Source organism: Mchenga conophoros, linkage group LG15 (assembly GCF_057382185.1).
Source record: "Mchenga conophoros isolate Kocher_MC1m ecotype Shallow Benthic linkage group LG15, M_conophoros_male_GT1.1, whole genome shotgun sequence".
Taxonomy (NCBI): Eukaryota; Metazoa; Chordata; class Actinopteri; order Cichliformes; family Cichlidae; genus Mchenga; species Mchenga conophoros.
The window spans coordinates 35,627,612-35,650,344 of NC_140540.1; the positions used below are offsets into that span (position 1 = coordinate 35,627,612).

The 22,733-nt window shown below is 41.7% G+C and overlaps 1 protein-coding gene across 6 annotated transcripts in view; it reads left to right on the plus strand.

Moving 5' to 3' along the window:
• The first annotated feature begins 283 nt into the window (after positions 1 to 283).
• The window catches only part of mast3b (microtubule associated serine/threonine kinase 3b), a 37,506-nt gene continuing 15,056 nt past the window's right edge, over positions 284 to 22,733 (plus strand). For 2 of the 6 annotated variants that reach the window (XM_085246190.1, XM_085246191.1), the window contains exons 1-9: positions 284 to 616; positions 3,027 to 3,116; positions 12,954 to 13,042; positions 15,519 to 15,591; positions 17,770 to 17,790; positions 18,123 to 18,201; positions 20,536 to 20,693; positions 22,018 to 22,093; positions 22,369 to 22,578. In XM_085246190.1, coding sequence (XP_085102316.1) covers positions 570 to 616; positions 3,027 to 3,116; positions 12,954 to 13,042; positions 15,519 to 15,591; positions 17,770 to 17,790; positions 18,123 to 18,201; positions 20,536 to 20,693; positions 22,018 to 22,093; positions 22,369 to 22,578 — 843 coding nt within the window. In that variant the 5' untranslated portion in view covers positions 284 to 569. Of the gene's footprint in view, positions 617 to 3,026; positions 3,117 to 8,449; positions 8,953 to 12,953; positions 13,043 to 15,518; positions 15,592 to 17,769; positions 17,791 to 18,122; positions 18,202 to 20,535; positions 20,694 to 22,017; positions 22,094 to 22,368; positions 22,579 to 22,733 lie in introns of those variants that run through there. The other 4 variants (XM_085246193.1, XM_085246195.1, XM_085246192.1 and 1 more) reach the window with 3 other exon arrangements.

A 22,733-nucleotide genomic window follows, 5' to 3' on the forward strand; every position in this document is an offset into this window, starting at 1 on the left:
TTTAATGCCATATGGTGCATAGAAATGTGAAAAAACGCGTAACGCACCTAAATAAATACAAAGATACACGAAATGACCAAACCTCGGGGCGCATTCAGACTCATCGGGTTTGTGAATAAAACCTCCTTCTCGACTTGAATTTCTCGTCCTCACCCAACCTCGACTCTGACATGGCTGTCACCCACCCAAATTGATTTGGCCACCCCCCTTCCCCCTCGCTTTCCTCCCTTCCCTCCCTTCCCACCAGTCACATGGAGGTAAGCGGTGACCCATCGTTCCCTCGGCTTTGTGGCAGTCGCTCGCTCTCCGGTGCTCTTGAAAGACGCACGGGGGGAACAAACAAACAAAAAGCGCAAAACTGGCAGTAACTGTCTTTTTTTAAGTTCTTTTATTGTATCTGTTGCTAAGGAGAATCAACCCGGAATCCGCTGAAGCCGCCGGGAAACGATACTTGGTTAAAGGGGTTATTTTTAGTCCCCCACGGCGGCGATGAGTGGCTGGAAGCCGGCTGCGAGACCGAGCGCTGCTGCGCTGTGGTAAGTGAAGCCCCAGCTCGGTGCTCAGGAAGAATGAAGTCGAGACGAGATAAACTGAAGATCCCCTCTCTGACTCTGGAGTAAGTTCTGCTTTTTTCAAACAAACAAACAAAATGTTTTCGTGCTGTGCTGCAGATGTGAAATCACTAGCTGTCCTGTGTGGCTGCTGAATTTGAAGTTGCAGTAGGTGAGAAATAGGAGCGTTCACGCGCTCGTGTACAACGCGCTCGTGGTGTCAACAGAGTTTTAGATGCGCCGTGGCTTTAATTCAAACCTTCAGCTATCTGCTGCGCAGTGAAGTTAAACAGCCACCTGAGCACGAAAGATGTAAAAATAATCTCTCTCTGGGTGATAGCATTCTCATTGTCTTGGTAACGGCTTCGGTTTATTCTCATATTTTGAAGACGATGCGCTTTGGAGACTTCAGGAGTCAACAGGTGTCTCACCAGCAGCCTTTATGTCTTTAGAAACATCATCAGTGCTCTCAGGAAGACACAGGCTTAAAATTGGCAGATCCCCCACCCTGCGCGTTAATCTTTAAACTGAGCTGAAGTGGAGAAATCAAGCTGTCCAACCTTGAACTGGATCCGTGTTTGCTCAATTTGCGACTGGTTAAATTTGTAAAGCCAAACTAGTGAAAACAACACTAAACTTGTGATGGCGTTGACATATTTTGTCCGTGAAATGACTTCATCCAGGTTCCCAATCCTTTAATCTCACCAAATGTTTAATTTCATATGACTTTCTGTTTTTTTCCTTCTCTATTGTCTCTTTTTTTAAAGCTCAGTCCACAAATCCTGCATGAATCACATCGTGGCCTTTCCACAGGAACAACACACACTGACAGTGTTTTATTTAGCAGGACAGACGCTGGCTAACCTGTAATTTTTGTCTCTATCAAAGCCCATGACTGCAGTCTTATGTCCACCCACCCTTCCTTCTGAGTGAATATAGCCTTTTTTTTGCATTGAGAAAAGGGAGGGGGTTAGGGAGCGGGAGGGGTGGGGGTTCCTGCTGCTGCTGCTGCCCACTGGGATGCTGATCCATAAGGCGTAGGAGCTCCCTTCTCGCATCCTCATCATCCTCTGATCCATGCATCCATCTGCCTCCTCTGTGGACCATCTCGGCTGAGCATGCGTTGGTTTCATTTCATTTTTAGGCACTCCTTAGCTTCTGAGATACAGAGGAGGTTTCACGCTTCGCAAGCAGGGAGGGTCTCAGGGTCTTAATGATGGCACCCGCTGAATCAAACCACTACTGGAAGTGCAAATGTGAAAAGTAACACTTTCCTGGCATTCAGATAGATTTTGTTATGGTGAATTGTGCTCTTCGAGTATTTAGCCAGATTTGTAGTCGTAGTGACACTTTGGATCTTATGAGGTAAAATATGAATAACGTGGAATAATAAGAAGCCATTAGGTCTGAGCACAGTTGTAATTGGATTGTAGTTTTTAAGGACAGCCAATGGATGTTATCTGATGATTTGTAGCTACCGCCGGTCTGAATATCAGAGCCTCCCTGAACATTTAGGAAAATCTGAAATGAGTCAGTATGAGATTTTCCGCTCTGTTTTCCACTCTGGACAAGATTGGAGATAAAATTGAAATGCAGTATGGAATTGACAGATTATTCACTCAAACACCACTCGGGGCTTTTCTTTAAAGGGTCTTAAGGAGAAGACGTGCCAAAATGAAATGCAGTGGAACGACTCGCATATGTTGCTTAATTATGAGGAGGCACTACAGAATGATCAGTCTTTGTGCGAGGAGTTGTTTTTCCTACCGTCCGCCCTGCATTACTATGACAACATGTTCATTAGTGCTGTGGTAGCCAGGGCCGTGTTTAGCACTGAGAAGCTTCTGCAGAACTGAGACAATAGCAGCTTTGTGGAACCCCGAAGGCAGAGCTTAAATCTGAGAGAGAATTACTTCACGCATTATGTCAGTGTTAGACAGATGCAGATTTTGGAGCAAGCTCGGCCTGCTTATCTCGACCGTGCATTAAGATGTGAAGTAGTAGCTGAGATTCATTAGAGACAGTGCTGTGCAGGTTTGGGTGTGCAAGAACTACAAGTGCATTGTTGTTTTTGATTTCAGGAAGTCAAACCTCGATTTATCTGATCTTAGGCATCTCCTAACACTGTTAAAGATTGCGCTACATGTTCAATAAATGTGTGTTGGATGCTGAAATTTCCTGTCTGGTGTGTTGACAAGCAGCTGCTGACTTCCTGTTGTGTAAGAGCTCACATGAGATCAGTAGCCGGCTAATCAGATGCATCCAGGGATGCACCCAGCGAGCCTGTAAATAAACAGCGCTATCAGATGGGCATCGGCTTTGGCAGCCCCAGTGGTGATGTCAGCTGGAGAGAGGCGGGCATCGGCCTCTAACCTTGCGCCAAAGCTCCAGCACTGACTGATGATGACAGACACCTGACGGGCCAAGTTGCTGAGCCAGCTCACTAATGCACGTGACCATGTCTTGCTCTTACAGTTTGTCACCCACATGCCAGAGCCCCACCCTCCTGAGCCCATGCAGCCCATGCAGCCCCTGCAGCCCCCTACAAACCCTTCATCCCTGGAGGTAAGAGAGCCAGGTCACACGTAAACTCTTCCTAAGGACTAAACCTATCCATTTTTAAATTAAATTAAAAAACAAAGAAACAAAAAAAACCCTGACAATTTGCTGAACAGGTAATGTTAATGTTACTGTTAACATGGGCCAGCAAGTGTAATTAAATTTCATTTATTTCAGAATAATACAGCTCTTATTATTTGGTTGCTTTTGATCCTTTTATGCACTATTATTTCAGAATAGTGCATAAAAATGCACCAAATCATTCCTGACTGGATCGATATGACATAAAAAAATCATAATTTGCTCATTTATATACATGACAATAACACAATCTGGGTGTGTTTTTTTCTGTTGCTTTTCCTATTTGAGAAAAAAAACGAGATCAGAAAAAGTCAGAAATATCATTTGAGTCGTGTGCTCTTTGTTGTCTTGTTGTTGTTTTTTGGCATGTGAAGGTGCTTCTGTTTCACCAGTGAAGATGTGTCGTTTATTAGTTGTCTCTAAGTCTTAGTGGGTTGCTTGGCAACGGTGCTGGGTGCTGTGGAGGAAGGCAACACTGCAAACAGAGGCGGCTGCATCCAGCATGTTTCTGGATGTGTGAGCACCGCTAGGCTGTCACACCACACACTGAGCAGTAATGAATCTCATTTGCTCTCCTGAAAAATGAGCACAGTTTTTCTAGGGATGCAAAAAAACATGCATTCATTTGCACATGGACATAGTCTGATTCCACAGCATGACCGGCTCCATATTTGCTGGCTTCGTGTTTTTAACACCGTTTTGCATTTGTTTCACCACCCAGGCACATGCTCATTCTCTTGCATCAGATTCTGTATTTGTATGCAAATTTCTTATTTCCCAACATCAACCCTTGGATCAGATACTGTGATTGTGCTGCAGTTTGGCTTGAAGGAAAAAAAATGTGAGAAGACAACATGCCTTTTGCCTGGCGTAGGATTCATTTTCAGTATTACCCATTCTAATCTTTTGGCAGCATAGCCAAATCCTAAACCTAAACTACAGACAAGAACAAATTATGTTAAGCTGCCACACCCTAAATAGCCACCCGGTATGAGCTGTATATCCAATAAAACCTGTTTGATGACTCAAAAAAAGTAAATCACGTCAGAGTTTCTTTGTGTCAGGGTAGATGGAAGTTTATTTAAAATTTGACTGGAAACCAGTTCAAATTAGATTAAATAACATAAAGTGCCAAAGGTTTGGAAACAGGACCGAAAAATTCCAGCTATCTGGTAGAGTCACGTGAAAGAGAGAGTTTTTCATGTGAAAATTATTCATTAGCTTTAGCAGCAATAACTTGAAGCAATCATGATTTCATCAGTCTCTCACATCATCGTGGAGGAATTTTGGTCTATCTTTCTTTACAGCGTGGCTTCAGCTCACTGAAGTTTGCAGGCGTTTTAGCGTAGCTCTCTTAAGGTCTGTGCATAAATAGCCAGCATATAACCAAATCGTTAACGCCTCGATTCTTTTCTTTTTCAGCCATTCTGTTATAGATTTGTTGCTGTGCTTGGCTCGCCCCATTGAATTATCCATTTCTGGCCATAGCTCCCATCCACATGGCCTCACATTTGATTCTAGAATACTTTGGTATACGATGACTGCAATGTGCCCAGGCCTTGTGGCTTCAAAACAAGCCCACATCATCACTCCTCCTCCACCATGCTTGATAATTGATGTGAGGTGTTTGTGCTGATGTGCTGTGTTTGATTTTTGCCAAACATGATGCCTTTGTAAACCCTAAGCTGTACTGCCATGTTCTTTTGATAGAGAAAAGGCTTTCTCCTGGCAACCATCACAAACAAGTTATACTTGTTTTGTGTTTTGCTAATTGCACTGTTATTGACTTTAACGTCTAACACACTAACTAAGGCCTGTAGAGTTTGAGTTGTAGCTTTTGAGTTTTTTGCAGTTTGCATTGCATAGTCTGACCTTGGGGTGAATTTGCTGGGTAGACTTGCAGATATCTTGAATGTTTTCACTTGTAAATACTTACTGTAACCTGATCGGCTGTGAGTTTTTCGAAAATGACCCTATAGACATTCTGTTTGCTGTGGTGACCCCTTGTGAGTAAGGGAGCAAGTGAAAGCAGCTTCTTCCGAGCATTTCACTGTCTTACCCTGAGGTGAATTTGCCTGGACGCCCACTCCTGGAAGAATGTGGCACTTTGTCCATACACACTTAAATGCTCCAGACCGGCAAACTGACAAATGTCTGCTTTTATAGAGGTGATGTTTACATTTGCTGATGATCGGTTGTCCTTACCCTTTTAATTCCTATCACAGCACATGAAGGTATGCTTAGACACGACTGCTCAGAATCCTGTAAAAACTCTGTTTTTCACATGACTTTATGTTAAAGCCTTTAATGAAAAATGGCCTGACTGTGTGGGAAATAATGTGCATAGAGACACTAACAGTCATGAATGGTATGTCAGTGGTAACAAAGTCATTTCACTGAAAATATCTATAAAATTCCACTTAAAGCTGCTGTGATGGAAAGTGCAGAAATGACCAAGCCTGAAAATATGCAATATTCTATCTTTGTTATCAGATAGGTTCAGACACAGACATGCCTCTTTTTGTCAAGGTAAGGTGCTTGGTTACAGTTAGCTTAAAATAAAAGAAAGATTTCAGTTAGTTTTTGGGTCATAGAGATGACGAGATTACGTTTTAAAGAGTAACGTTATTATTATGTGCAGAGGTGTAAGAAGGTTTTATTTTTAGGCCTGGTTGGTCTGAGACTCTAACTTGACACTTCTAATCTTATACATAATGAAGTTTTAAGGTCAGGTAAAAAATAACTAACTACAAAAACAGTCGGGAAATAACTGTTGTACATGCAAACTTCTAATGATGACTTTAAATAGATGTGCTGCAGTATAACTAGAGAAACAAAAAGTTGCAGATCTATCTATCTATCTATCTATCTATCTATCTATCTATCTATCTATCTATCTATCTATCTATCTATCTATCTATCTATCTATCTATCTATCTGTCTGTGTGTGTGTATGTGTGTGTGTACGCGTGCGTACTAAGCCAAGAGTAAGTGAACAAGTACTGGATGTAGTTTGTGCAGTGGAATGTACCACTATTCAATAAGTTTATCTGGAACTTCCCTCTACCAGGCTCCTAATGGTATACCCCAGCAACATCTTATGCTGCTTTCACGTTTTGTAGGAAATTATCCCTAAGGTATGAATGCAAGCAGCATCTGTAAGTTTACTCGTATTACATCATAAAAGGATAGTTTGCAGGTTTGCAGCACAACTAATCATAAAACATATAAAGGCTGCTCTCTCTCTATATTACACGTTTTAATTATTCTTGGTCTATTTGGACAAGATTTTCTATGGAAACTTAAAAACGTAACAATGATCTTGCACTGTTGTTATTGTTTACATGGCAGTACACCAGGTTATTAAAGAAATACAGAAAAAATAAACTATTTTAAACAGGAGAACAAAAAAAAATTAGATTCATTTTCCAGTTCATTGCTAATTATTATGATTAAATGATTTTAAAAGGGGGATTGTTGATATCTGCATATTGTCCTGTCTCGTTTACACACAGGTTTACGCGACTATTTTTTCAATATTATGTTAATTTTGCAGTTATATGATTATAACCCTTCCACACAGAGAGGTATAATCATACATACTAAAAGAATTCAAGCTACGTTTTGACCTATCTGAAGCCTATATGAAAAGAGTGGCTGTCTCAGGCTAATGTAGGTTATAAATAGTCAAGATAGAAAGTAGAAAAAAACAGCTTTTAGCAGGTTTCTAGCACGTTTGCGTGGTAGGAGTCAGCGTGGTTTGGATTTGTACTCCCAGTCTTCAGTGGTGTCAGTTTTTTTTCTTTGCTCTGCTTTTGTAATCTGAGCTGCAGCACCGTCTGTTAGAGTCTTTAGCTGCAGTTATGGCAAACCAACACTTCTCCCCCACCTCTGTTTCAAAATCCCAGGGTCATTAATCATACAGAAAACAGCATGACTGAAAGCTTTATTTTATTAATCTGCTACAGGAATGTTGTATTTATTTGGTATCTTTACATGACTCACACTTTCAGTCTTACAAATAATATTACTTTTGCATCTTTAGCAAAGACAGATAGACAGAAACCCCCTTACAGGCCAGCAAGTCTCATTTGTAGTCAGCACTGGGACCAACAAATCGGGCTGGGTTTCTGACTATAACTGAAATTAATACCTTTGCTTCCACTCTGGGAAATTACTTAGCCAGATCCAGTGCACACTAAAATATTGCCATCAATGTTATCTTTTATGTTATCTTTTTGTGCATGTCCTGGCTAAAGTGAAGTGTTATTATTGGTACGGAATCAGAATAATTAGGACATTAACAGATCCCAAGTTTAGGCAAAGCTGCTTCTATTCTAGTTGTCTATTGTCCAATACACGTGAAAGCACTGAAACTGAAAGACAGCTCTGTTGACACTGATGACAATATACCTGCCCCACAACAGCCTAACTACAGTACACACAAATACAAATATATATACCCACAGCGCACATAAATGAAGTATTATTCATCAGGAGGTACAGTATGGTTGCATATTTGAATGTGGGGCTCATTGAGGATTATCTATTAAACTAAAATCAAACACTACACCACGTGCACTCACAGTTTTTGATACCCAGTCACATTTATTGGGCAGAAATAGCAATCAGTTGTGCAAATACCAAAACAACTATTATTGTAGCTGGATTTAAGTGCTTAAAGTTGAACCTTTTAGAACATGATTAACGCCACCTTGTGCTGATAGATTTACATTTATTTATGTTAGCTAATTATTAACAGAACCAATAACTCAGGGGGAAATAAAGACACTAAAACTAAAAATCAGTGTGTTGTGTGGTCTTTGGCTCCAACAATGAGTTTCATGTTAAGTAATCAAGGCTATACTGTCCACTTTAACTGTATGTTTAGCAGCAATTGGCTCTTCCTTGTTTGGCTAGCTGCACTGAAACGAGAAGATCCAGCTGTTAGTCATAATGTTCAGGTTTTAAAGCACTTTATGGATGAGAACAGAGTGGAGATATGGAAAAGAGCTGTTAAATCGAGTGCTGCACACAAAAATTAATATGAATACAATATACATACATTTTTAAACCATTGCATATGAGAATATAACTGGACTCAGAACTGTTTGTCAGGCTTTTAGGGGATTGCCACTGTCCATTTTAAACTGTTTTGTAAGAATTAGCTAACATAAGAGAAGCGACAAAAACACAAGTCAGTTAAAAAGCCCTAAAACTTGAGCAGACTTTTGCGGCAGTGCGTAGCGAACGTAACGAGCGGCGCTTGAACGCAGCACTTGTCTCCAGCTTCCTCACGCGCAGAGACACGCAGCGAGCGGACACGGTGTGGACAAAGTACCGCGGGCTGAGAGGCTGTTTTCAGCGGTATCGCTTAACCGACAAGCCGCGAAGGACGTGATGTCCCGGGTGTAGCGCTTTCCGTCAGACCGGGGGATGTAACGGCTGCTCCGGAGATGTTGGGACGGCACGAGGCGGTTTGACTCCGGCTTGAATACAAACGGAACCGCCGAAAAGAAGAAGACGAAGAAGAAGCAGAGACGATGGTGGGGAGAGAAGCAGTATTAGCAGCAGCAGCAGCTGGAGGGGGAGCGGATTTCACATCAAGTCGAGCTTGTGTTTTTTGAAACCAGCATAAACTTTAAACGAGGGGTTATGCAAGAAAATCCTCCAGCATGTCGGATCCGATTCACTGGTCTGCGGTGCCGAGCCAGAGCAAGTCCCCTTTTGTTTCGGTGTCGCTACTGAAGCGCTCGAAGAGGTACTTATCAGAAGTTGACATACCGGAGGTTGAAACTAGCCCACATAGCTATTTAGTCTTTAAAAGCTACCACATAGGATTACATTAGTCTATCCTAACTCACTCAAACGTCTCCGTTTACGTTTAACAACACGAGTTAGCTGCTGCTTCAGAGCAGCAACCCGATCGCTTGAACGTTAATCCAGTGTTTGCTCTCTGTTACTCTTTTGTTTTTGTGGTTATGAAGAAAACATCGTATCTGAAGCTGTTTGCAGATAATATTTGCTATAAAGCCAATATTCTCAGAGGCAGGAGCTTAAAATAATAGGCGCGGTGTGCAGTTTCCTTTGTTGAAATTGGATGTAGCATGACAGCAGGTCTGCATGTGTTTGTCAGTGGATGCACTTTGCAGCTGGCACATAAAGCTGTGTGGATAGACTAAATAATAAAATTATATGTGCGGATCCCTGTTTAGATTGGTGTGCTGCACGTTGGATTTGGGATTAGGGTTATAATGACTGCCTGGAAGTCATATTTAGGTGTAATGTATTGTGTTTACTGTTGGCTGACTGGAGATAAGGTCTGCACCTGTTAACTTCCTTGTGCAGGATGTCACACAGGATCACTAGTGATTAGTGTCATCCAGTGATTGATATGCTCTCCAGAACGTGCCGGGCACAGTCTGAAAAAGCCCCTCTGGCTATCAAATACTTTAAATGTGCAGCTGGACATCTTAGATATTGAGATTTTTTTTATCAGTGCATCCAGAAGTTATTTAATCAGGTGATTTTTCTCAATTCATCTTGTGGACTCTAAAACATCAGAAGGTATTTGCTTCATTTTATCTGCATCATAAATTTGGAACGGAGTGCTTGGACCAGCAACTTTGAAATGTCGAATTTCCTCCTTTTAGGGGATTATTTAGCATTCCCTCCTTTTTCCTTCTCAAACACACACACAGTGGTGGACATCTGTTGACCAAGCTGGGCCCGCGGCTGCGGTCAGCGTGCAAACCCCCCCCTTCAGGCTTGAGTCCGGTGACAGAAGGGCATCCTTTTTGGATTGTGGCTCTCATGAGTTTTCTCTCTTGATCTGTCATGCTGGTGTGTCATGCATTTGCCTGCAGATTACAGTTGTAGTTACGTAAACGCGTCTCAAGGCAGAGGTGCTCTGAAGGCGGAAATAATCTCACTGGTTGAGTTAAATTCCAGTGGGCAGAGAAAAAAAACAAAACACATAAAAAACGCAAGCTGTGGTTCTTAACGCTCATCTGTATTGGGCTATGAATGCTGTATTTTTGGTAAGTGTTAAGAAAGGAAAGAGGAAAAAAAATAATAAAGTAAAGAAAGAATTAGCTCATCAATAGTATTAGGTTAACACGAGCTATTGAGCTTGAAAGGATGTGCAGCAGGTTAGGGTGATTAAAGGACCGGAATGGAAATGTAATAACGAGTGAATGGAGTGTGCAGAGAAGTTAGGAGTACTTAGAGGGCCTAATGAATGAAGGAACTGAGAGATTGAGGACAGATCGAGGAAAGCAAGTGAATAAGGAAGTGAAGAAGATTAGTGAGGAGAAGTGAGGGCAGCAGTGAAGGAAGATTAAGAGTGAAAAGGTGGTTATGTAAGCATGACCAGCTGGCATACCTGTAGAGGTATGCAGATTTCCAGGAGAGAGGGCAGTGGCATTTTTAACCAGGCTGGTAATTACAATCTTGGAGAGCAAGAGGATGCCTGGGTAACTGAGAAGAAGTGTATTGATACCAATTTTCTAGAATGATGTGCAGGACTGTAGTAACACTATCAGCCATACTATCAAGATATGGTGAAAGAGTCATTAAAGGTAGATAAGAAGAGAAGCAGCACTATGGCTTCATGCTGAAAAAGAGCACGTTTGCTCTGAGGGTGCTGATGGAGAAGTGTAGAGGTCACAAAGATGCTCTGTAATGCATCCATTGGAGTATGAATTTGAATTTGAGGACTGTTTGAAGATGGTGGCACTGACAGGAAGACAAGCAGAGCTAAAGATGGAGAAGATCGGTATCAGAGGGACAGTTCAGGTTGACAGACAGAGAGGCAAGGTTGAGACGGTTTTGGACATCTGCAGAGGAGGGCTAGTGGAATTATTTGACTAAGGATGTTGGAGATGGAGTTGCCAGGAAGAAGGAAAAAAGGAAGACCTCAGAGGAGGCTCATGGATGTAGGGATGGAGGACATGCAGAGGGTTGATGCGACAGAAGAGGGTGAGAGGGAGGCAGATGATCCGCTGTGGTGACCTCTGAAGGGAGCAGCTGAAAGAAAAAAATGATAATAGGTCATTCAGCTGAAGAACTGTGGAGCTAATTTCATTGCAAGGCGTCAATCGTCCGTCTACAATTTTCAAGACTTGCTAGTTCTCCTACAGCATTGGTCACAATTGATCATCAAACGGGTCTTCTATCAAACTGTGGTATAGATCAAGGTCACATTTGTTATTTTCTGTGCAGTAACCTGTGAATTGTGGTGATACATTGGTATTCTGTTTATTATTTACTTGTCTGACAGCATTGCTACTAGTATTAGCATTTAAATATTGGAAACTTATTGTTTAAAAAGGGATCTACTTTCTTTAGTTTCTTTCTCTCATATAATCTTGAGAAATACTAATAAAACGAACAGATGCAACATATGACTAAACAGAATGCTAAACACCCTTCTAATCTTGCGCAAAAGACAGTACAGTAGATCATTTTCAGACCCATTTGGTCAAGAATCGCCAAACACAGTGTTGTTTATTGGTTGTGTTTAAACCAGTAAAAAATTAAGCCTCAGGCTGAAGGTATATGGGTCCAGAAAATTAATGATCTTCAGATGACCTAAAGTGCAGGTCTTAGCATGTTGGTCCCATGTCGACATGGTTTTACTCTGGCTTCCCACCACAGTCACAAGCCACGCATGTTAGGTCAGCTGATGATCCTAAATTAGGCGTGGGTGTGATGGTGAGCGTGAATGTCGCAGTGAGTTAGCGCTGTGATAGGCTGGCACCCTGCAGTAGATTTGCAGCAATGTCTGAAAAAGGTCTTTTTTGCTAATTAACGATGGAAATTCCTGCCTTTAAAACAAACAGGCGATTGCAAGAAACAGTAAAAAAAATACTGAAATGAAATTAATAATGTAAGGACATCCTAAAGATGGTAAACACCGACAACAAATTTTGACGTGTTTTTCAGGAATATCGCTATGTTTGTTTTGTTTAATAATACGTAGTTATATGAGGATTGCACACTCTACATCCATGTCCTATCTCCACAGCACCATTTACCCCCATTTCTCCTTCCAGTGTGCACACAAAACAGACATGTTTTGGTGTTACTCTGTGTTTTTTCAACCGTCACAGCTTGGAGGATAACGGTCTGCTACGATAGAGGTCAAGTGTCTGCTTAATCTCCTCAGAGTTACACTGTCATGAGCCTTTTGTGTCGACAAGCTGCTGCTCAACACACATACTTAAAGCCAATCCGAAACACTGGAAGACTCAGATGACTCAGACCTGTAATTATAGGTGGAAGAAGTCAGGGCAGCAGCGATTACGCTCACTTTGAAGGAAACCAACAGGTTATTATTTTCTGGCATTGCCATATCGTTCTTCCCGTCAGTTAAAAGAGCTGCTGGTATTATCAGTGTGTTTCATACAGTGCTCTGTGTTAAGGTGTGGAGCTGCTGTCATTATTTTAAAAGTGAGAATGTTGCAGGTTTTAAAGGGACCTTGTTGAGGACATAATGAGAAGAAATAAAGCTTTGTTATTCACTGATCATGAACGTAACACTGCAACTAATTTGTCAGCATGCTGCTACACCTGCAGGGCACAGATTACCCTACTGAGGCCAATGTTAGGTTATTTTCATCTGCAGAATACAGCAGTCACTTAGTATTCAAACTACTACAGAAACACTTGTATATAAATTGTGATGGCAGATGCAGATAAGTGATATGTTTTGACTGTGACAGGCTGTTGAGGTTTCTCTTTTTGCTGTTTGTGCTCCAGCTGTCGCAGCAGCAACAGGAAGAGCCTCGGTGTCGGGACGCCGTCGCCTACGCTTTCCCGGCCGCTCTCTCCACTTTCACTCCAAACTGGTAAGACCTGTTTCAGTGTTTTTCAAAATCTCGGCACTGCACCGGCCAGTCAAACCGATGAAAGAATGAACTGTTGTTATAGAAGCGTTTGCTTTGCTTGTTTCCATCTCACCTTACCAGCGTTGAGAAGAAGGATTTTCAGAGTTGTACGACCCCAATCCCAAAAAAGTGCTGCGTAAAATGTATATAAATTCATAATGCAATGATCTGCATTTCTCAAAAACACATTAGAACATAGAAAATATCAGATTTTTAGAGTGAGACATTTTACTGTTTCGTGGCAAAAAATCAGAGCTTATTTTGAATTTGATGGCAGTGACGTATTTTAAAAGAGCTGGGACAGCAGCAACATAAGGCTGGAAAAGTGAGTGGTACTAATATGAAGCAGCTGGAGGAACATTTTGTAACTAATTAGGGTAATTGGCAAGTAACACGATTGGGTATAAAAAGAGCATCTTAAAGTTTCCCTGAAACAAAGATGGGCAGAGGTTCATCATTTGGCAAAAAACGCATCTAGAAATTGTGAAAGAATTTCTTAATAATGTTCCTCAACCTAAAATTACATAGACTTTCAAATATATCATCATCTACAGTACATAATATTGTCAAAAGAGTCAAAGAATCTGGAGAAATTTCTGTGTGTAAGGCAAAGGTAAAAAAATCAATATTAGATTCCTGCGATTTTCTGGCCCTGAGCCAGCACTGCTTTAAAAACAGGCATGATTCTGTCATGGAAATCACTACATGGGCAAAGCCATATGTGAACACGATTGAGAAACAACACTGTCTTCTTTGGGACAAAGCTCATTTAAAATGGTTTGGGCCAAAGTGGAAAGCTGTTTTGTGATCAGATAAATCATAATTTGAAATTATTTTAGAAATCCATGGAAAGGCACCATCAGTCTTAAAAAGTATTAACAAGTTTTAAATCAACGTTTGCTTTCATCCAGAGTACATCTTTCTCCTACAACCACTTGCTTTTCATAGTACAAGAGCTGGGTGCTGAACTGACCGGCCTGCAGTCCAGACCTTTCATCACTGGAAAATATTTTGTGCATCATGAGATGAAAAATACACTGAACAAGAGTCAAGACTGTTGAGCAAACATAATCCTGTATCAGACAAGAACTGGACAACATTGCTCTCCCAAAAGTCCAACAGCTGGTGTTCTCAGTTCCCAGACGGTTTCACACTGTTGTTAAAAGAAGAGCAGATGCTACTGTTACGTTCTTAGTCTAGGCGTGTATTGAACGCAACAAGAAATTGGCCCCACTCACGCACCACCCAAGAAAGAACACAAACAGTAGTATCTTTTAAAGTGCTAAGCAACCATTTATTTGCTTCAGCAGTGAGCATTGCCAAAAATAACAAACACAACTCCCTAAAGGTCCCTAAGCTTTCCTACACAAATGAAAAGCAACCAAAAGTGGTAAATATGGCCCCCTCCAAACTTTTGGTGATGTGTTGCTGCTCAAATTTAAAATGACCTCGTGTTTTTCTTCGATATGTTCCATATCGGCGTGTTTTCTAAGTTCTGTCGTGAAAGACTGCCGACCACTTATTTGTTTGTATTTCAGACTAGTCGACTAGTCTACAAGTCTGAAAAATACTGACTACAACCGTTAATTTTCTACATCAAGTGCTGCAGAACAGCATTTGTTCACCCAGCTGGCATCTGTATTGCTTCCCACCTTAATTATTTTCAGCCTAACATCACAGATAGACAGATGGGGGCTGCTGTTTGCCAGGGTTGAATTCTCGTCTTGTCTTCTAAAAAAAAGAAAAAAAGAAGAATCACTGTTGAGTCTACAAATAACAGAGAACTTAGTGAAGAACTAGTTTTAAGTTGTATCTTTAACACTTTGTTACGAGCTGCCTTGTAAGAAACACAATATGTTCTAATTTCTTTAGATGAATTTATGAAAAATACCAAAGATAACTCAGTTTGAAGGCCATAAAATAGCAATTTTCATGAACTTGTAACATAGTTAAGGGACAGGAGATACTGAAATGCTTGATTTTGCCCTCCTGCTTTCGAAATCAGCGGCAGATGCTCTAAAGCCCCTGAATGCAATGAAGCAGCAGGAAAAAATAACGTTCGTATCCTCATAACAGCAGTATGTAGCTGTGCTTCCTTTTGAACTCAATCACGCTAAGGATGAGCTAATAATGGAGTGCAGTCGCACTCTAATTGGGCACTCAACACTCGCATGTAAACACACTATGGTCTCTAGTGTACCCAAATCTGCAGACTCAAACAAAGCCAAGCAGGATGAGGCTTCTCCATGAATCGAGAGCCTTAGTAGACTGGAAGCAACATTTGAAAAAGTAATATCAAAATGATATGTTGGACCATTCGTGCTAGTTTTGCACTGATGATAGGTTACTGCATAAACATGATGTTATCTGTTTTCCGTTCCATTTTCTCGTATGTTATTACAGTGCTAACTTTCATTTATGTTTTTATGTCTTTCAGCCGCCAGCAGTCCTTTAGACAGTCCACGAAATGTGTCGACCAGTGCCTTCCTCAACTTTCCATTTGCCCGAAGGTATGTCGGCAATGCTTCTTAAAAATTGTTCCCCTGGAGTTTAGTGTTTGCTTTATTGCCGTTTTTAATCATGCTTGTATTCTGTTGGATGATGGACATTAATCAGCATCACTGCTGTTAAGAGAAAGCCACATGTTGAATGTGGCAGAAATACTGCAATGAAACTTAAAAGTAAAAAGGTCATGTGTCATTCGATTAAAAGTTTGAACCATAAAATCCATCATATTACACTTGTATACAAAGTAAAATCAGCACAACAACAAGTGAGTATTTTTAAAGATATAATTAAAATCAATCGCTTTATGATGTATTTTTGAAGTTCCTGGAACTGGCAACTCTTACAGTGAAGGTTGTTGGGATTGTGCTGGTAGAGGATGATGTCATGGGTCAACAGTGGTCGAAGTTAATGGTGCTAGCACATCAGTCAAGTCAACTTTAGTCTGGTTTTCCCCTTTTAAGAAGAAGAAACCACCTGTCAAAGTTTTCTTCTTGTTAAAAGAAAGCTTTTCTTTCCCACTACACGTAGGGGGTCGTGTAGTTGTTGGGGTTTCTTACTAATATTTGAGGGTCTTTACATTGTCTCCCCTGACGATATGTCCTCTGAGGCAGCTGTTGATTTGAATTGGTGCTATATAAATAAAACTGAATTGAGTTAGGTAGTCGTTTTTTGATCTCTGAATCACCTGGGCCATTGTTTCGCGTTACGTCTTTGTGATTTATTACTGTGAATCCAAATCAGAAAAGTACACACTTAAAAAAATGACAAAAAAAAAAAGCTAACACAGGATCACGGTCTTCATAAAAGCAGCGAGAGGAAAACAGCAGAAAGGTGACTGAGGCTGACTCAGCCGGGAGCGCTCCCCACCATCCTTAACGCTGCAGACTCCTCGGCAGGATGAGTGAAGTCAGATGGAGGGTACCCCCCCTTACTCACGCATCATTCAGCCCGGTTCCCATGGCAACATGCTTGTCTCGCTCCAGGCGTGCGTAGCCGACAAGTGAGGCAGTACCTTAAAGACACCCGAGAACAGTCATTAAAAACTTATAAGCAGGTTCAGGTGCTGTGGACTGCTCTGAGAACACATCATAGCTTGCCAACAAAATAACAGGCACTAGGTAAATATTTATTCATTAAATATTTAGATTTCCTCCTGTTGTATAAAAAGCCAGTCAAATTAAAGGTCAGTTAATGTCTTTAAAAAAAAAAAAAATTTCATATACACAGGAATGGCCCTCGACTTATCTTGATAAGCTGAACTTAGACTTGACTCTAAATTCATGCCGATAATAAATTGTTGTGCGATACTTTTCTTATTATCTCATCCTGTGTCATATATCTATTCCTAACCGTCACTGTGCTGCAATAAAATAGACTCACAGCCATGAAGAGAACTCTTTTTGTTACTGCGTGAAGCTCTGGTTGTCCTGTTGTCACCATTTAATGAGACCCTTTAGTGGAAGAAGAGATTCATGAGTATAATCCGTCTGCTGTTGTTGTTTTTGTGGCAGTCAAAGCTTTTTATTAATTTACTAAATCTGTCCCGATCTATTTAACACTATTTGTCAGGGTTGTATGCTTTTTTTCTTAAGGGGGGAAAAAGGCAACGAGTTTCTGCTACGTTATACGACAGACGCCTTTGCAGTATTTTTGTGTGATTTGATAAACTAAAGCGTGTTGATGCTGGTGATTTTCCTTTGGCTCAGGCTAAAACTCTCTGCCTAAGCAGGAAAAGCCCTGCTCTTGAAGTTTGCCACTCAGCCTATGCAGCTGCACTTGATTCTCCATACAATCTGTGTGAAAGTTTAGTGCAGTCCTTGCATCATTTCTCTGCGTGCAAATGCCAAATAACATAAACATACTCCCACCGCCACCCTTTTTTGCAGCTGTACAGTCCAATCTGCAGGTTTGTTCTTTCCAGCTTTGAAGTGAAGGGCTCTTCCTGTTATGTAACACACATCCTCAAATTAATTTAGTTTGCTCTCCACTCTTTGTATCTGGACAAATGAAAAGTGGCAAGGAAGGCAACATTGTCAGTACTAATCCCTCAGCCGAATGCCAGAGGTCACAGGTTCATTTGTGCAAGACTCTTAAAACTCACTGAAACTCACTTCTCTGCTTTTCTCTTTCTTGTTTTCTTTTTTTTCTTGTCCTTCTTTCCGTTGCTGTCGTGATCGCAGCCACTTGGCTCGCGCGGACAGGTAGCTTCTTCTCCAATTCTTGCACCCTGTCTTTATGTCTAAACTTTTCTGTCGTGTGTTTTACACAAAAAATATTTGTCCTTCATAAATTCTTATTGCTTGATTATTGAAATCAAGTGATGAGAGAAAGTGAGGGAGGGAGGGAGAAATGGGCATTTATATTTTTAGATATATATATGTGGGGGGGAAAAGACATAAATTTCATGCTCATGTAGTCACAGGACACCTCCGTTGTCTGTTATGTAACAGGTTTCACATATGAAATGCTATGAAATGCTAACTAATGCCTATGCCGCTGAGGCTTATGTAACGTGCATGTCTGCTTCCCTCAGAGCCGAGGGCCGACGATGGTCCCTGGCGTCCCTCCCTTCGTCTGGCTATGGAACCAATCCGCCGAGCTCCACCGTCTCGGTAAGACACCCGGAAAAATGGCGCCATCGTCCCCCGGTCACAACATGGCAGCCAGGCGATTCTAACACCTCACTCAGCCCAAATAGCACATTGGTTTATGCAATAAGGGACAGTGAATGCCAAGACTGATGATGACAAACCGCTAATTGTTTTCCTCCATCGTCTGCTTCAGTGAGTCATTCTCCAAGTCTGTGGAACTCGGTGTAAGAAGTAACACACACACACAGTCTGCGTGGATGCATATTAATGAGGAGAGGAGGGGAAGGAAATTTAAATAATTTCAGGAACTTTTTATTTTTTTTGACAGCCTTTATTAAAAACACAAAACATCATAACATCACATTAACAGTACACTGAGACATTAGTGTTTGGTAGCTTTAAACAGCATTTTTGAGCAACAGGATGTCACAGTGATTCAACCAGATGTTTTTAAAAGACTGCGAATTGTCTTATTGCAGAATAAAGCCATAATTGTATTTACTGGATGATGTCACCAGACGGCAGTCAGATGAACAGTTCGTAATGGCGGCAGTCTGCCAAGTCTTTGAAAGTCTGCTGTGTGAAGCTCTAATAAGGAGGTTTATTGGGCCGACCCCGGCATAGCCCCAGAGGTCAGTGGGGACAAAAGGGCTCTTCAGTGGCCCCCGCTGCCCTCTTTATACTGAGGCTTTAGAAAGAGACTTCGCAGATGCTGTCCCTCTGGCCCCGTTCTGTTCACGACACATGGACCGCAAAATGAAACAGATTGCCGGCAACAGACACCGTCCCCTATTTTGCTTGAAAAGATGTTACTCTCTGCCTCGGTAGACATGGAAGATGACTGCAAATAATAATAATAATGCTTCTGTAGGCTTTTGGTTTTTTGGTCACCTAAATTCATATACATTGTGAATTTGGATTTAGGGCAAATCTTCACAGGTGCCTGATCTATTTTATGAGAATGCATAAGTGGAATATTCTGATCTGAAAGATGCTATGTGGAATTATTTTAAATCACTGAGTTCATTCGTTATGTCTTTTAAACAATTATAACCTTTCAGTGTGTTGTTTTTCAGCTGGTCTGAAAAGAAACTAGACTCTTATGTTTCATAGCATATCACAGATCTTTCCAGATTCAGTTACTCTCACTGAAGTAGTGCATCCATCCATCCATCCATCAGTATCCAGTTCAGGGTTGCAGGTGGTCTGGAGCCTATTTTAGCTATCATAGTGCAAGAGGCAGGGTACACCTCGGACAGGTCGTCAGTCTGTTGTAGAGCCAGTAAAATACAAAGAATAAAGATTGTCCAAGCAGAAAATCACAGTACTGCAAAGGAAAAGAGCACCTTCTCATGGGAGAGCAGGGTTTGAAACCCGAGTGAAGCCAGAACGCAGCACATGCGTAGGCCTGTGCTTGCCTAGTAAGACGAGCTTAGCTTTAATTTTATTTTTTCCCCTTCGATGATCCTTTAAGTCAGGCTCACAATGCAGAACCAATTTCAGTTTGCTGTTGTCCTTTGCTTTGCCCGACTTGCCTGAACCCGTTTGTGATCTTCAGTCTTAGCAGCCTACCTTGTTGAGTGATGCCACCTGAAAAGCAGACCGGCAAATTGCAACATTAGTTGTTTTTCTTCTTTTGTGAAAGCAGCCCGCAGTGGTTACAGGGCTGATGCTGCGTATTGCAACATGTAAAGCTGGCTTAGCTTGCACTTACTAATCGTGAACACAGCAGCAAATCTTTGCCAGTTTGGGAAGCTGTTGGGCTTTTGTAGTGTTGAGGTGAAGATCCTTTCTCGGGGATTTTCAGTCTTAAGTCATTTTTGAGTTCATTTAAATATTTTCCCACTCTTTAGAAGCACTGCACAAGATGATGGGTCGGAAGTAAAGATTTGGATACTTTAACATTTATTCAAATGTCAAAACAAGTAGCTCAGAAGGGCTGAAGAGATACTGCTCGTTGTTTTGGTTAAATCAGCCTCAAAAGAAGCTCAGTATTAAATGTGAAAATAGATGTATTTTTCTTATTTGATGGATTCCAAGAAACTTGATTCTTTTCATCTGAACGCAGAGTTTTCAGCGGGAGAAACTTCAGCTCATGACAATTTGCATATTAATGATGATGAAACTGACCTCACGACCCATTGTTAGTCAATGGTGCCAGTTTCGGTCACTATGTAGTGTTTATAAGGTTGGGGAAACCTGCAGTCAGCTGCAAGTCACTTGGCTGAGTGATAAAACGTTTCTCCCACTGAAACCGCAACATGTAGATGAACAGAATCAACTTTCTGGGGTTTGTTTACCTTGATGATTGAACATCCTTCAAGACATTTGATTAATTTCTTTCTGTGTGCGCAGTCCTCCTCCTCGTCCCAGGAGCGTCTCCACCAGCTTCCCTACCAGCCGACACAAGACGAGCCTCACTTCATCTTCAAGCACTTCCGCAGCACAGACAGCATAACAGACGAGGACGGACGGCCCTCGCCGGTGGTACGACCGCGGTCTCGGAGCCTCAGGTGGATAATTGACACAGAACTGAACAAACTAAAAAAGCGTGCAATTAAACTTTGTTTAGGGTAGCCATTTTTAGTTATTTATTCAGTTACTGAAAACATAAAGTGTAAAGTAATGACAGGATCACTATTTTAAGACGACCTTCTGACACCGACGGAAGGATCCACACGGAGATGGGAGAACCTCTCACAGCCTCCTGTCTGTTTTGTTCAGATTGTTTCTTGTTCTACCATCAAATTAAAAACATGTAATGTTTCACACAGATTAAATGCAGTAATCCGTCCGAAAGGATTAACTATCTACATTTCAGATTAACTTTGGACAGCGACTACAGAACACGAGCGCTGTTGTATCATTTATAGACTGTCAGATTTGAAGACGCCTTCAAGCGCCAGTTTTGGCACCTCAGCTGCCTCCGATTGATCGCACATGCCCGTTGGCCGGCAGGCAGGTGGAGATCTGACTGCAAAGCGGTGCGTTTTTGACAACTTTTGTCTGTTGGCTCTGCTCCGTGCTGTTTGTGCAGTGCCTGAGTGCTCTGTGTTCTGGCACCATGGTGTGCCGCGCGTGGGCGTGCTAGCTAACAGAGCGCCTCGGGGATCATCGTCTCATAGCTGCTGAACTGTAGTCGAGGGTGGTGGGTGTCTGATGCGGCGAACTGCAGCGAGCTTTGCAGCAGTGTGTGTTGGGCAGAAGCCATCCAGTAAAACAGAGGCGTCTTTTATGACAAGAAGAAGAAAAAAAAGACTCTGGGAGTCTGTTTGCAAGTGATAGGTTTTCCCTCCATCTGTTCTGTTTGAAGCTTCATCAAGCAAGATTTCTCTGTAAAAATACACCTTCCCTTTGGCCTCAATGCTGGAGTGGTGCTGCAGCGAGTGACTAATTATTTGATGTCGATGATTCACACAGTTTTGGCTAGAAGAAACCTCTGCTGCTGCCGGTACGGAAGCATCTTAAAGTGAAACATCAAAACCTGACAGTGAAATCCACCTTGATTGGAGCTTAAGCAGCTTAAGAGCCACCAAACCTGAATGTTGTCTCGCAGGCTGACATCAAAAGTATCGTTGATGCTGACCTCAAAACCCTCGTTCAGTCACACTCAGGCTATTAGTTAAGAGCCGACGTGTGTGTGTTGGTTGGATTGAACTAAACTGACTGCTGGCCATTTCGAGGGAACTGCGATGGCCTCGATGACATAACCACTCTTCATTGCCATTTAATAGCTTAGAAGAGAAATGCAATGAACTGTGTAGTAGTAGTAATAATAAATGTCTCTGTGTTGATCAGTTGCAATGTACTAATTTGTTGTGTTTTGCTTTTTCGTAGCCCGGGCCGATCAAGTGTTTCCTTCGATAATGAGATAGTCATGATGAACCATGTTTACAGAGAACGTTTTCCAAAGGTACGTACAGGATATCTGTAACTTTGCATTCTCAACGAAGACATATTCAAACCAGAAACACACTTTGCATTTCTCCTGTTGTTGTGTGGAGCGTCCTGAAGCCTTTTTGGGTTTTGGTTTTGTTTCAATAAGGAGAAATGCTTTTAAACAAGCTTTTAAAGCCCACTTTTCAACATTTGGAGAAATTCTTTTTAATTTGCTGTAGAGAGGGGTTAAAAAATGATTATCAGTGCTCGTTTAATTGTTCTAACTCTGTGTTTGTGTGCTCCCTGCAGGCCACAGCCCAGATGGAGGAGCGCTTGTTGGAGATTGTCACACATTACTCTCCAGACAGCTCCCTCCGGCTGGCTGACGGGGTGTTGGGCTTCATCCAGCACCAGTTGGTGGAGCTGGTCAGAGACTGTCTGGATAAGTCCCAGAACGGCCTGGTTACCTCTCGTTACTTTGTTGAGCTGCAGGAGAAGCTAGACAAGCTGCTACACGAGGTGAGAATCCCTCAATCTGACATAGGGTGCATCTGAAAGGCATCCACACTGCTGAGGTGTATCTTCTAGGAAGCTGAGGGGTAACTGGCCACCACCAGTATTTTGTCATTAATTAACTGAATCCATTTTGGAACAAAGCTGTCACATGACAAAAT